Genomic DNA, 12,361 nt, shown 5'->3' with positions numbered 1-12,361 from the left:
TTTGGTGATGATAAATTCAGGTCATGTATTTGGGTATAAACCTCTCAACATCCTATTATCCCTTCCTCTAGAAGAGCCCAGAAGTCTGAAAAGCTACCCTACAGCCTCTTTCCTGCCTAAAAATGAAGTCTAAATATACCTCAGACAATGCCAGCACAGCCTTAGGAAATTCCGTATCAGAGTTCAGCAGAACAAAGTATTCAAGCCCCAACTTCTGGCATCACAGTCTCACTACAGCAAAAAGCCTTTGCCATGTCATTTGCAGCACGATGGTCAGGAGGAAGAGCAATATGGGAAAAAGAAATGATATTAAACTAAACAAAGCACTTCATGGGAAAGGAAGGGAATGTCAATGACCCTCAGCTCAACTGATTTAACACTGGGGTGCTACCTCTCAGCAGTGCTCTGGAGCAGCATCCACCTCATCAGCTGAAGCCATGCGTGGAAGATGGCCAAGGGTGTACTTTTGAAGGAAGCAGAAGCACAGGCTTGATCTAGACATAAAGGAGATTCATTAGGAAACAGATGAATCAAATGAGATGCTGCACTTGACTGACAGTTCATGATAGGTGGAAAAAAAGCCATCGTAGGAAAGCCCAGCATTCCCTAGAATACAGAATAATGTGGCTATCCAACTGACTTCATCTTGCTTGCAAGGTCTTTTGGTTGCATTTGAAAGACTCCATGATTTGTGCCTATGCCACCCACACAGCTTTGTCATAAAAAAAATCCCATCACTTGACTTTGCTACTTCAGGCTTGACATTCCCTAGCTGCAAGAGCCATTCTCCCCTCCATGTCTGCAATATTTTCAGCCCAGGGAGGCAGAGGGAAAGGACAGTGAATCAGAGAAGCCTGGCACAACACAACCATGCAAAGCACGACTCCCTGGGATCTGGAGCCAAATATTCTAAATGCAGAAAGGCAAACACAGAAGGAAACACAGACCTTATTGCTAGATAGATCATTTATTAAAGTGAAATTCGGCATTTTCATCTTTGTCAGACAGTACAGAGTTAAAGTCTCATACACAGTGGAAGCTGGACATTTCCTACACCTCAGAGAAATGAGTTCTACAGTTTTCCTATAAGTTACTACGTTGCTTTAACAATACACACCTATATTACACAGTTAAAAATACAAGGTGTCCAAAACATTTGGCATAAGATCAGCACAACACATGGAGGCCAGAAACAGAAGAGGGAACACACTTTTCTCTCCCAGTAAGCCTGTTAAAACACTCCAAGCCATTCTGCAAGTTATCTACTATTCACCTCCCCTGCACTCTCGCTGCAGAGTGGACAGCTGTAGCTAGGACAGAAACAAACCTTGCCCCGTTGGGGCTCAGCTACCTGCTGATGTACAGGATGGCCTGCAGAGTTGCTTGCAAGGGAAGTTCAGATTTAAGGCAGGAGCCCCCCAATCCCCCCACACTTCCTTCAACCATTGAATTCATTCCAAACAGGCAAGTCAAAAAGGCGAGACCAGAGTTAGCTGTGAAAAGTGCAAGGAGTTATCTTACATCATAACAGTTAACTTGCACTTTGAAAGTGGAAAACAAGAACTCCCTAACTTGATAAGCTAGAGATGGCTAAAGGGCATCAGTGTCAAGAGATGTGAGGCATCAACAACATTCTTTCACCTTTGGGACTCTTCAGTCAATGCTCTGGGCAGGACAAGGACTCCTTTTGTAAGGGAGGATACCTCATCTTACCCACTTTTTTTAAACTGTAGAGGCAAAGTGACGCTAGTGCTCCAGGAAAGTATAACAATCCACCAATTTAAACATGCAGTCCTGCAGCAGACCATTCCTTCCCCCTCCAACTGCAGTTACTGCTGAAGATCTCCCATTGGTATTCACATTTGGCTCAACCAAAAGACATAAAGTGCACAGCTTTCCCCTTCTCCTCTCATTAAACATCCATTACAAAAGTTAACACAGAACAAATCTTCTCCCACGCTGCTAACAGTGGAAGTGTTTCATTCAGTCTCTCCAGGGACCACGTTCTGTTTCATCTTCTCTTTGCTATCATGACTTGCTTGAAACATACACTTACTGTGCATTATTTTGGCTCTTGATTTCAAAGCCTCTAAAACCGGCTTGCACTTAAGACTTTTAATGCCAGACAATGTATTTTGGTCAAGTCTTGCACACCAGGGTATCAAATGGTTTATAGCCACGTTTCTAAGAAAAACTGGGACACCAGAGTATTGGGGGCAAACAGTACAAACATGCCTCCTCTGCTTTTCTCAGTCCAAACATCCAAAGTGCCTGGCAAAAGAAACATTATCTTTTAATGCAATTGTTTACTTCAGGTTGATATACAATATTGCTTGAGATGCAGAGATTTATGAAAACTGCATGCAAACAGAGCCTCCTTGGATATATTTGCACTTTTCAGCCATCAAATTGCCACCAACTCAAGTCTTCACACACTTCAAACTCCCTTGAGTTGAGCTCAAGCCAATAATTACCAGCAATAATTTTCTTCTTTCCTTAAAGAGAGCAGAGGGTCAGCATACAGGATAAAATTAAGCCTGGAAGAGATATTTCCACATTATTTGTATTTTATACTAATGGCTTTGAATCTGATCAGAAGTCAATGAAGTTAATGCAGCTCTTCAATGAGAATTGAATTAGGCTATGTAATTGAAATAGGGTACGTAATGGCCGGAGGGCTTTAAAGATGATTCCTCTGTCCCACGGTGAATGTCACCTATGCAGACTTGTAAGAAATAAGAGTTCCAGAATTATAGGTGGAAGGTGACACGTGGTCATCCTCCCTGCCCCCAAGGCTTGTGCTCCATGGTTCAAAGCTAGACAGAATTTAAGGCCCATCTGTGAAAAACAAAATGCAAGAGAAAAAAAAAAGTCTCATCATGCCAGCCAAAGCGATTTGGGTCTTCCACCTTTCCAACGAGTCCCATCTTAAAAGTGCTGAGAAAATATCCTACCTCATGGCTTCACATGTGTGAGGTTCAAACACGTTTACTTTGAATTTCTTTTTTTCTTTTTTCTCCTTTTTTTAAGAAAAAAAGTTGGAAAGTCTTTTTAATTGGCATGCAGCATACGGGATCAAATACACAGAATGGTATTACATAGAATGACAATTGCATTGTTGCGTTTTCTGGTTATTAGACACTAAATGCTTTTCAAGAATCACAGGCACCCTGAACATGGATATTGCTACTGAATTGACGTGTGACTTCAGTTTACAGCATGGCAGCCACAAAGTGGCTAACCCTTCCAAAAAAGACATCAGCTTTCTTTTGCTCAAGGCTTTTTGCTCTAGCTAAGTTGAGAACAAGATAATAAGGCATTTGCAAGGGTTTACAAGGCCATGGGGTCTGACAGCCAAAGATTCTTCTGTTTCTTTGGTGTCTTGCCTCCAAGCTTACCACCTTATAAACAACTGCTAATGGCTGGTAAACATCTTTTCATCATCACAATTCACTAAGATTTTTTTCAAAAAGTGTAATTGCTTTAAGAGTAAAACCAACAATAATGACATTTTACATGAATTGACTATTTTTCGGGGGGGGGGGGGGGGGGGCGGCGGTTCCTGGATACCCCCTCCACACAAAACCATACCAGTGAATACTCCTGAACAGATGGAACCTGCCACCATATTTGTGTGAAAAGAATCATTTTGCTGCTGGCTGCTAAAACACTGCAACAGATTTATTTACTCTTAGAAATAAGAAATCCCACAACAAAAAAATAACCCCCCCCCCCAAACAAACTGCATTTTCACAATTTTGGTCTAGAAGTTATGAAGAGGCAATACCCTCTCAACTCAGAAACTCATTTTCTCTTGGTAATATCCCCTGATTACATGAAAGCTTTCAAAAGGAACATGCATTCAGAGAACATACCCTCATAACTACCTGTCCTGAATGAGAGAAGCCAGATCACATTGACTAATGTGGGGATTACTCCATCCTTTCAATAAGGATAGGACCAGTGTAATTAGGAAGCTTTTAAACATTCATGAAATACTGACCTAAGACATTCTCTCCTCATTCCTTGAACCCCTCTTCCGTCTGATGTTCTTAAAATCCACACTGAATCGAATGAGGAAACGCTGAAGCAACCACTCCTCAAAACTTTACAAATGGGACATGTACCATAACAGAATATTTCTGCGTATGACACAGGACTTCAACATTTTTAAGTCTGTTGCACATGTATTTGGAATATTAGCAAACACTTCAAAGCTGATGCAAACAGCTTGCTTTAAAATCGTGACTTGATTGGTAAAGAGATCCTAGGAGAGCTTCAACAAGAGCTTCACTGGGTGAACCCTTCATGCCTTACAAAATACGTGATGCAGTACTGAGTTGGGATTTTGACCTGCATGTTTAGTTCTTCAACAAAGCTTCGTCCAGTTTTGGAATATTAAAACCTGCCATTGACAAAATGCTAGCCAATATTTTCCACTGTTCAGTTCGTTGCTTAAGGCTTGTTGAGAATACACTCTAAGAGGAGTCTTGGCATCTCGTAACAGAATGGAGACATTGGTTAGGACAGCAAGGAAACAGAGTGGTGCTTTAAAAAAAAAATCACAAGATCCCCTTGAACAGAATTTGAGGTCACTGGAGAAGTCATTCACAACGAACACTTTTATAAGCTCCTTTTGCCTAAATAACCACTGTGTTATTTATAAGGACACCTTGGCTTTAAATAACAAAATCAGAGTGATTTCCTCCTATAGCGCCCAGTTAGGGAGCACCAGCACACCACCCTGTTTCACAGAATTCTTATGAAAGCACATGTAACGCTCACAAGAGATGAGTGCTTCAGCACTTTTTGCCCACTTGCAGAGACAGATGAAACGCAACATGCTCCAGTTAGTTCACTACTCTGATTATGGTGCTACACCCATTAACATAAATACGCTTTATGCTAAATGGAGACTGCCAAGCACACTAGTCTACATGGCAGTTTTGTGACATCTGCTAAAGACTAACTCCAGTATAAAATTCATGTCACTTGTGACTGATACCTGATCTGACACAGAGATTAAAAGGCAGATGTCTTAACCTGCTGTTTCACCTACCATTGCTGAGCCTTGAGTATGAGGGAAACCACACAACTGAGTGATTTAAATAAGCACTTCTATCAACATGATCAAACCCAGCAAATAAAGCTACATTTGCCTTAATACCACATTCTGAGGAAACACAGAAGTTCTCAAATGCTTACGGACAATTAAGTAGCAAGTTCTTAAATAAAAGAAATTAAAAAAAAAACCCCAATTTCAATGAGTTATTTGGCTTCCATGTTGGGAAAAAAAATTCAGACTGGTCAAGTAACATTCACTGGAGTAGATTTGGTGTGCTGAAGCATTTGTAGAAGTTTGGGACTTGAAGCACTGGCTCAAGGCAAGACAAATCATGTGTAGGCAGGGATCAAGCTTCAGACAAACTTCTGACCAATGCACCTTGATTACAAATTTGCTCTCTGCTGCTATTCCAGTCCTGTGCCAAGATAAATTGCATGGTGGTTTTGTGATGCAGTCTGAATTCAGTGAATAAACTCCATTTGTGGTCTAAATTGCACTGAGATGTAGATTTCCAGAAATGGTTTAAAACACCAAGTTGATAAACTCCATGGTCCTACAGATTTACTTTGTTTCCCCATTATCCTTGTTTCTTTATTCCAATATGACTTTGAAATGAGGGGAAGAGAAGTCTTCAGAAACATGCTGGTCACATGTGTTCAAATATTCCTGATAAGAATGTCTATATTTTCTGTCATCCAGACTTACTGCATTTAAAAAAAAATTTACAATATACTTCAACAGTTTTTATATACCTAAAATGCACAATACCATCTGTTCCTTCAAGGTCTCTCTTATTCCAAGTCCTGTTAATCCTCATTCTAGTTGCTTGCTACCTTCTGATTTCTGATCCAGCCTGCTCTTGTTGTTCTTCACCATATAGATGAAATAAGCAAGTGTCTCTTTCTCATTCACAGGAATATTCCTGAAGTGACGGCTGACAGTCTAGAAGGACAACATTTAAAAAGACAAATTCTGAAATTAAAAAGTAGAAATAATCATAACTGGGGGTTCTTTGCACTTTCCAAAACTGATTTTATGGCCACTGAGCGTAATAAACTTTTAGGCAAACATGCATCAATTCAAACTGCCAGTCCTCATTTACCTCTCTTTCTCTTTACAGCTGGAACGTGCATATGAAGAAAACAGTCTTGCTATGTCAGCAGTATTTGCAGCCAACCTACAAGCGGAATTTGGAAGCCAGAATGTCCTCCTGTCAAAGCAGCATAGCCTCCCCTAAGTGGCATCTCACACTGAGATTATTTGGAGAGCAAGTTTTCCCTGTATCTCAGTATTTTAAATGAGAATGTCAGAGCTATTGGAACACTTTTCTGCGTGAACCAGATGTGGCAGAGATTTAGAATCAACAGTGAAGCTAATGAAAATCTTTGTCTAAAGGAAAATGCACTCATAAGCTTTCACCAAAACGAACATCAGAGTATTTGCAATGGGAGGGACAGGGCTCGGCTAGGTCTACCCCTCCCTGACATAAGCATAAGCCATGAACCATTAGCTGCTTTTTCTTGGAAAATGAATGTAAGAAACATCTTGAAGCTGGTGAGACTTGCTTCTCATATGGAGGAAGCACTTTTTTGGTACCCAACACAGCTCCAGAACTGGATTTTGATGCAGGCTGAGCAATGAGTCACTCCAAGAAGATTTATGGAAGTTTGAGTTTTCCTTACGGTGGGTTAGCAGCAGGTGTCTAAGAGCCTCAGGCAGCAGTGATTCAAGCATGGGAGCTGGACGAGGATCCAGCGTAGGGTCAAAGCTGCTCAGACTTCACAGGAAATCTGGGAAGTGTGTGACAACTTTAAGTTAGGCTCCCCTTAATGTTATTTTCTGCTTGCATAGTAGTTTTATTTTTTTCTCCTGGGCATATTTATGGTAAATTGCCTAAGTATGTGGTACTTCACGGCAGGAGGTAACTGAGAAACTATGAACTGGTTAGTTAGAACAGGACAAATCAGATCTACTGCTGAGGACATGCACTATCCTACACATTCTGTATGTTCATTCCCTAGCCTGCTTTGAAAGAGAGCAAGAAAGTGTTTTGTTGGCTTTTTTTGGTCTGTTTGTTTTAGGTTTTTTAAAGCAAAACTTTCCAATCTTTGGGCAGACAGTTGTGAAAGCCCAACTTAAAAAACAAAATAAAACTGACTGCCATACAGTAACTGGTACTGTTTCTCCAAGCTTAGAGGAGACTTTTCCCAGAGAATGCCTTCAGATCAACTCAGGAGAGAGAGCAGACGCACACCTCAAGATGCACACCAAGCACAACTAGCCCAAATAACAGAATTATGCTTTTAGCAAGTATCCCACGTGGTGTGAAAGAACCTGTAAAGGCCCCAAGGAAAGAGCCTTTTATCAACTTAATAGAGAATTATAAGATGCCAGGACAAGGGAGGGACATATGGAATCCGAAGTCATGGTCAGTGATTTTGCCTTGAATAATAAGCAACTCCAACAAGTTCAAGCAGCTGTGAGGAAAGAAAAAACAATGACAGTGACTACTAGTATGTAAGTTTGCATTTTGGTAAGACTAAGACGCAGGCCACCAGAAACTATGATCTGTTTCTGTTCCCTAAAGGTGACTATAACTGACCGTGACTATAAACAAGGAGGGAAAGGAAGCAGAGAAAAGCAAGTTACTAAGACGTGCTTTCAAGAGGCAGCTTCTAAGACTTCCGTGATTGCCTGAGGTGAAAGAAAGCATGCTGCTTTCTGTTGGCGCCATCCCCCAAAACCTGCTGCAGAGCACAAACTAGTGAGAGCGCCACAGAGTCACTAAAGGTACTAGCATCCAAGAAAAGGGCATTTGAGCAGAGGAGGAAAAAGAACAGCTTTTTTAATAACAAAGATAATACAACTTCTATCATCACTTACTTCTGCTAGTTGAGCCTTGTTGAGTCCAGGCCTAGTCTGCAATTTATAATGTCTCTTGTAACGTCGCAGCGTATTCACTTGGAGCTGGAACAAGTCAACCTGGAAGCGATGCAGAGAAGGGGGGTGAGCACCACCTTTAGCTTCTATTAAGCAGGAATGCAGAGTTATCTAAATATAACTCTTTCTTCCTCAAGAGAACCGCTCCTTGCCCACATTCAGAACCATATCTGCTTGCCGTAGTGACAAATCAAGTATATGTTGTACTTGTTAATGCTAAAGGACCAAAATAGCCTCAGGGAAATACAAAATTTTGTTGTGGTTCACTTGCTGTCAACAGAATTGCTGGCCAATTTCTGCTCTCAATTACACCTCTGCAACCTCTGAATAAAGGGGAACCTTTTGCTCCCACAAGGTTTAAAAAGCTCACATATGAGACATCAATTTAGCAGGCACTGAACAAATGGCTTGTAACATAAAACAGAGTACAAGGAGGAAGAAGAAGAGAGATTCAAATATTTCAATGGGAAGTGCACAATTTAAAAGCAGGGTAGGTTACAGGAAGGAAGATGAAGATCACGTGGGAAATGCCATGCTTCAAAGACAAAAGGAAACTCTGTTGAAAACCAAGAAAAAAGGGCATTACGACTGATAGATTGCAGAGCTCCCTGTTGAGTTATGTGATGCGCCTCCTCGGTTTTCAACCACCAAACAGCCTGCATGCTCTACAGCACTAACATTTTTAGATGCCGATTGGGTCTTCACCAGTCATTCTGGTAACTAAGGTAAAGCCTGCACCGGAAAGTTTTGGCAGAAAATTCCATTGAACAAGAGCACAAAAAACTAGAATAGAGTGATGTATTCTAAAAAGACAAAAAAGCCCCCAAAACTTTATTGTTTTCTGAACTTCCAGTACAGACATAGCTTTGCCAGCAAAATAATTCCAGCTTTTTCAGAACAAAAATGCCTTGTGTCAATCTCCATGGCACCTCCAGCAGAGGGCTCTACCGATGCAGCTGGAGCCCAGCTCCTCCGCGAACATCACCTCTGCACAACTTTTTGCAAAGTCAGCAGCACCAGAAACATCACCAAAGCAACTACTGCAAACAATGGCACAGAAGAGATTAGTCTAGTGTTCTGTAGCACAGAAAAAAATAGACTTATTTCCTCAGAATAAAGAGACATTAGGAATACGGTCCATGATATGAAGGTAGTTTTAAATAGAACCACAAAACTGTATGCAAAGGTATGGGGAAGCTTAGTGTCTCTGGAAATCATCTACCCAAGCATACAGCGACTGACCAACTGGACTGTGGTGGCTTTGCAAGATGATGTATGCTAGGTAACAAACAACAATACTGGGGTGCCAGTCATTGCTAAAAATATTTCATTTTTACCTTTAGAAGAGGATTAGTACTAAACCCTATTTTAACACCTCACTGTTTGGAAGCTCTGCATACATGAAGCTATGCAGTTACATTATCACACCTATCTTTATAGAAAGCTTTATATGGGCAAAGAACTCATCCAGGGATGATGATGAAAATTAGAATATTATACATCAGATAAAGTCTTCCTGGGGGAAAAAAAAAAAAAAAAGAGAGTTTAAATCCATAGTAGTTTCCGTAAAGCTGCAACTTAAAATTTGTATATTTTCAGATAAACGAAAATTTCCAAGTGAAACTACGACATGCTTGAAATCGGTAAAGCATCCTACATCCACTTCAGACCCCCACTAACCTCTGGAACATCCGTTTCATGCTCAGGAGAGTCACCTCCATCATCACTTGTCTTCCTCTTTCTTTTGTTTCGGACACTTTGAATGAAATTCTTGTGGAAATCGCAAATATACAGATGCCTCACCTAAGAATCAAGAGTGGTAAAAAAGCAATCAAAATAGGTACTGTAAAATGAGCATCCAACAGCAGCCACTTAGACACCAGTATTACAGAAGGCACACTTCCTACCTCCCAACTGTCATGAAGAAAATTCTAATCTTAAACCCTGGGCCTGATATCATACTCTTGAATTAAAGATAACTTACATTACAAGCACTGAAGACAGGAGAAGTGAAGGACTCAAGAACTCCAACAGAACCTGAATCTCTGCTGATAATTTCTTTTCTTTATGGTTGTGATCACATGTCAAGGGGTGGGGGGGAAAGTATTGTCTGCAGGAAGTGTATTTGCTTCAGGAGTTACTACCAGGTGGTTAAGAAAAATATTTTTCTGTTCCATGCTTATGAACTTTGTTTGAATGGTACATGAGATTATTAATGCAAGTTGTTTCAAAGTCAAGTCAGAATAAAATCTCAGTTAAAACAAGCAAACTAAAAGAAAAAAAAAGTGTCTTTTTTTCCTGTAGTTCATCCTATTATGGAAATCCATTTTTAACAGATATTATCTCACATGGATTAGTATTATATATAAAGTGGACCGCAAATGATCAAAATTAACTGACACCGGTAAGGCACCAGTAAGTCTTCAGACAACAAATGCATCCCACATTTGAAATCATTTTCCATAGCCAGCTTCATACTTTTCCTTCATTTTCATTTCATTAGCCTGATTTCTCCTTTTTATTTCTAAAGTCTTTTACCTGGTAACAAAAGATTTTTTCTAAAATGAAAAGAATGAGTGTACCACTAAAAAGTCTGCTGAGGACTCAGACTGGGAGAATAACCTCACTTTTTTAGAAATAAGCTTATATTTCAAATTTAGTCTCTCTATTCACATGATATTTTGTGTTTTGGCTGCATAAAAGGAACCTAACCAACTGGAGAAACTGTGAAACAACTCAACTCAAAACTTCACCTTTTTGTTTTCAGTTGTTTTAAAAGACCAGGTAGGAAAAGCATACAGAGCAGACTTATGTAAACAGAGTTGCTTTTAAGGAATCCCTTCTGTAAACCTGGCAGGCTGCTCTGCTCTACCTATTCTCCACTCAGCAAGGAGCCTGTTTCTATCCCGGGCTGAATGCCGTCACTCGATGTCACTGAGCGGTCAGCGGCGAACAGGGCTGCCTAGTGCCAGCCACCGAGCAAACGCGCCGCTCTCTCCAGGAGGCAGCACCCCTCACAGGCTGAGTCAGCTGCGGCAGTTTTTAATTAACCTGCTTCATCAGAACACGAAGTCTTCCGGATTAAGCAAGCCCGTTACACCTCACCGGGAGGGCTGTAACCCGCGTAATTCGTTTCACCCGGCAGCGCCAGCATTTTTCAGACGAAAGCGAATACGAGCGCTAGCGCCTCGGAAGCGCGGGGGAGAGCCCGCTCCTCCGCCCGGCCCGCTCACAACCTGCTCCCCGGGCCGGGAAGCGGCGTCCGCACACGCGGTTTCGGAGCCGCCTCACGAGGGCCCGCGCCGGAGGCAGCGCTGCCGGGAAGCGCCGCGTCCTCCCTCGGCCCCGGCCGTAGCAACGCGGACACGCAGCGGCGCCCGGCCGGCAGCGCGGCGCCGCGTCCTCCGTGCCCTGCAGCCGCGCCGCGGGAGGCGCCGGCAGCCCCCGGGCAGGGCAGGGGGGGCGGCAGGGCCCGAGGCGCCGCGCGGGCAACTTTCGGCGGCGGCGGCGGCCCCGCGCCCGCGGGAGCTGCACTGCGGCGCGGCCGGGGCGCGGCGGGGCGCGGACTCACGCTTTTGTCGATGTCCAGCTTCAGCTTCTTCTGCGAGATGCTCTTCTGGATGCGCTTGCTGAAGGACGCGTTGCCGGCAGGGCGCACGCAGCGGTCCCCGTCGTCGATGAGGCAGCAGCTCTGGCCGTAGAAGGGGGCGGCGGGAGGCCCATCCCGGCTGTCCTCCTCGGTGCTGAAACCATTCATCGCCCACCCGCCCGCCCCGCGCCCCGCCCGGGGAGCCGAGAGCCGGGGCGGACAGCCGCCCCTCGTCGCCGGGGCTCCCCGCGCCCGCGGGGGGACCCCGCCGCCCCCGCGGGGGCCCCCCCCGCCGCCTCAGGGGCCCCCTCGAGGGGGGACCCCCCTCAGCCCTCGCGGAAGGAGCCGCGCCGCCGCCGCGCCCCTCGGCGCGGGCCGGGCCGGGCGCCCCGAAGCGCCGCCGCCCGCGGGGAGCCGGGACCCCGCACGCACCGCACACACTCACACACGCACACACACACACAAAACCGCCTCCCCGGCAGCGGAAGTCCCGCCCCCCGGCTCGCAAGCGGCGCGCCGGTTGGGCAGCGCGGCCCGCGGGGTGGGGCTCCCCGCCGCCGCTCCGCGCGCCTATTGGAGCAGGGCGCCGCCCGTCCGGCCCCGCCGAGCGGCTGCGGCCCGCCTCCGCGCTCGCACGGCAGCCGGAAGGTCGCCGCGAGACGGGCGCGCGAGCCGGGGGGGGAGGGAGGGCGGGCGGCGCGCGCCGTTGCCAGGGCACCGCCTCCCCCCCGCCCCCGACCGCTACCGGCCGTTGACGGGGCGGCGGG

At 44.6% G+C, this 12,361-nt stretch overlaps 1 protein-coding gene across 1 annotated transcript; it reads right to left on the bottom strand.

Moving 5' to 3' along the window:
* Window positions 1–948: 948 nt before the first annotated feature.
* Window positions 949–12,106, bottom strand: SAP30L (SAP30 like). Its single transcript, XM_064520903.1, has 4 exons — window positions 11,577–12,106; window positions 9,686–9,808; window positions 7,949–8,047; window positions 949–6,007 (listed from the first exon to the last, which is right to left on the bottom strand). The coding sequence occupies exons 1-4, from the start codon at window positions 11,760–11,762 to the stop codon at window positions 5,879–5,881; spliced, it is 537 nt and encodes a 178-aa protein (XP_064376973.1). The 5' UTR covers window positions 11,763–12,106; the 3' UTR covers window positions 949–5,878.
* Window positions 12,107–12,361: the final 255 nt, after the last annotated feature.

This window comes from Dromaius novaehollandiae, chromosome 15 (genome assembly GCF_036370855.1).
Source record: "Dromaius novaehollandiae isolate bDroNov1 chromosome 15, bDroNov1.hap1, whole genome shotgun sequence".
Taxonomy (NCBI): Eukaryota; Metazoa; Chordata; class Aves; order Casuariiformes; family Dromaiidae; genus Dromaius; species Dromaius novaehollandiae.
The sequence above is the reverse complement of the archived record's forward strand: the minus strand, read 5'-3'. Positions and strand labels throughout refer to the sequence as shown.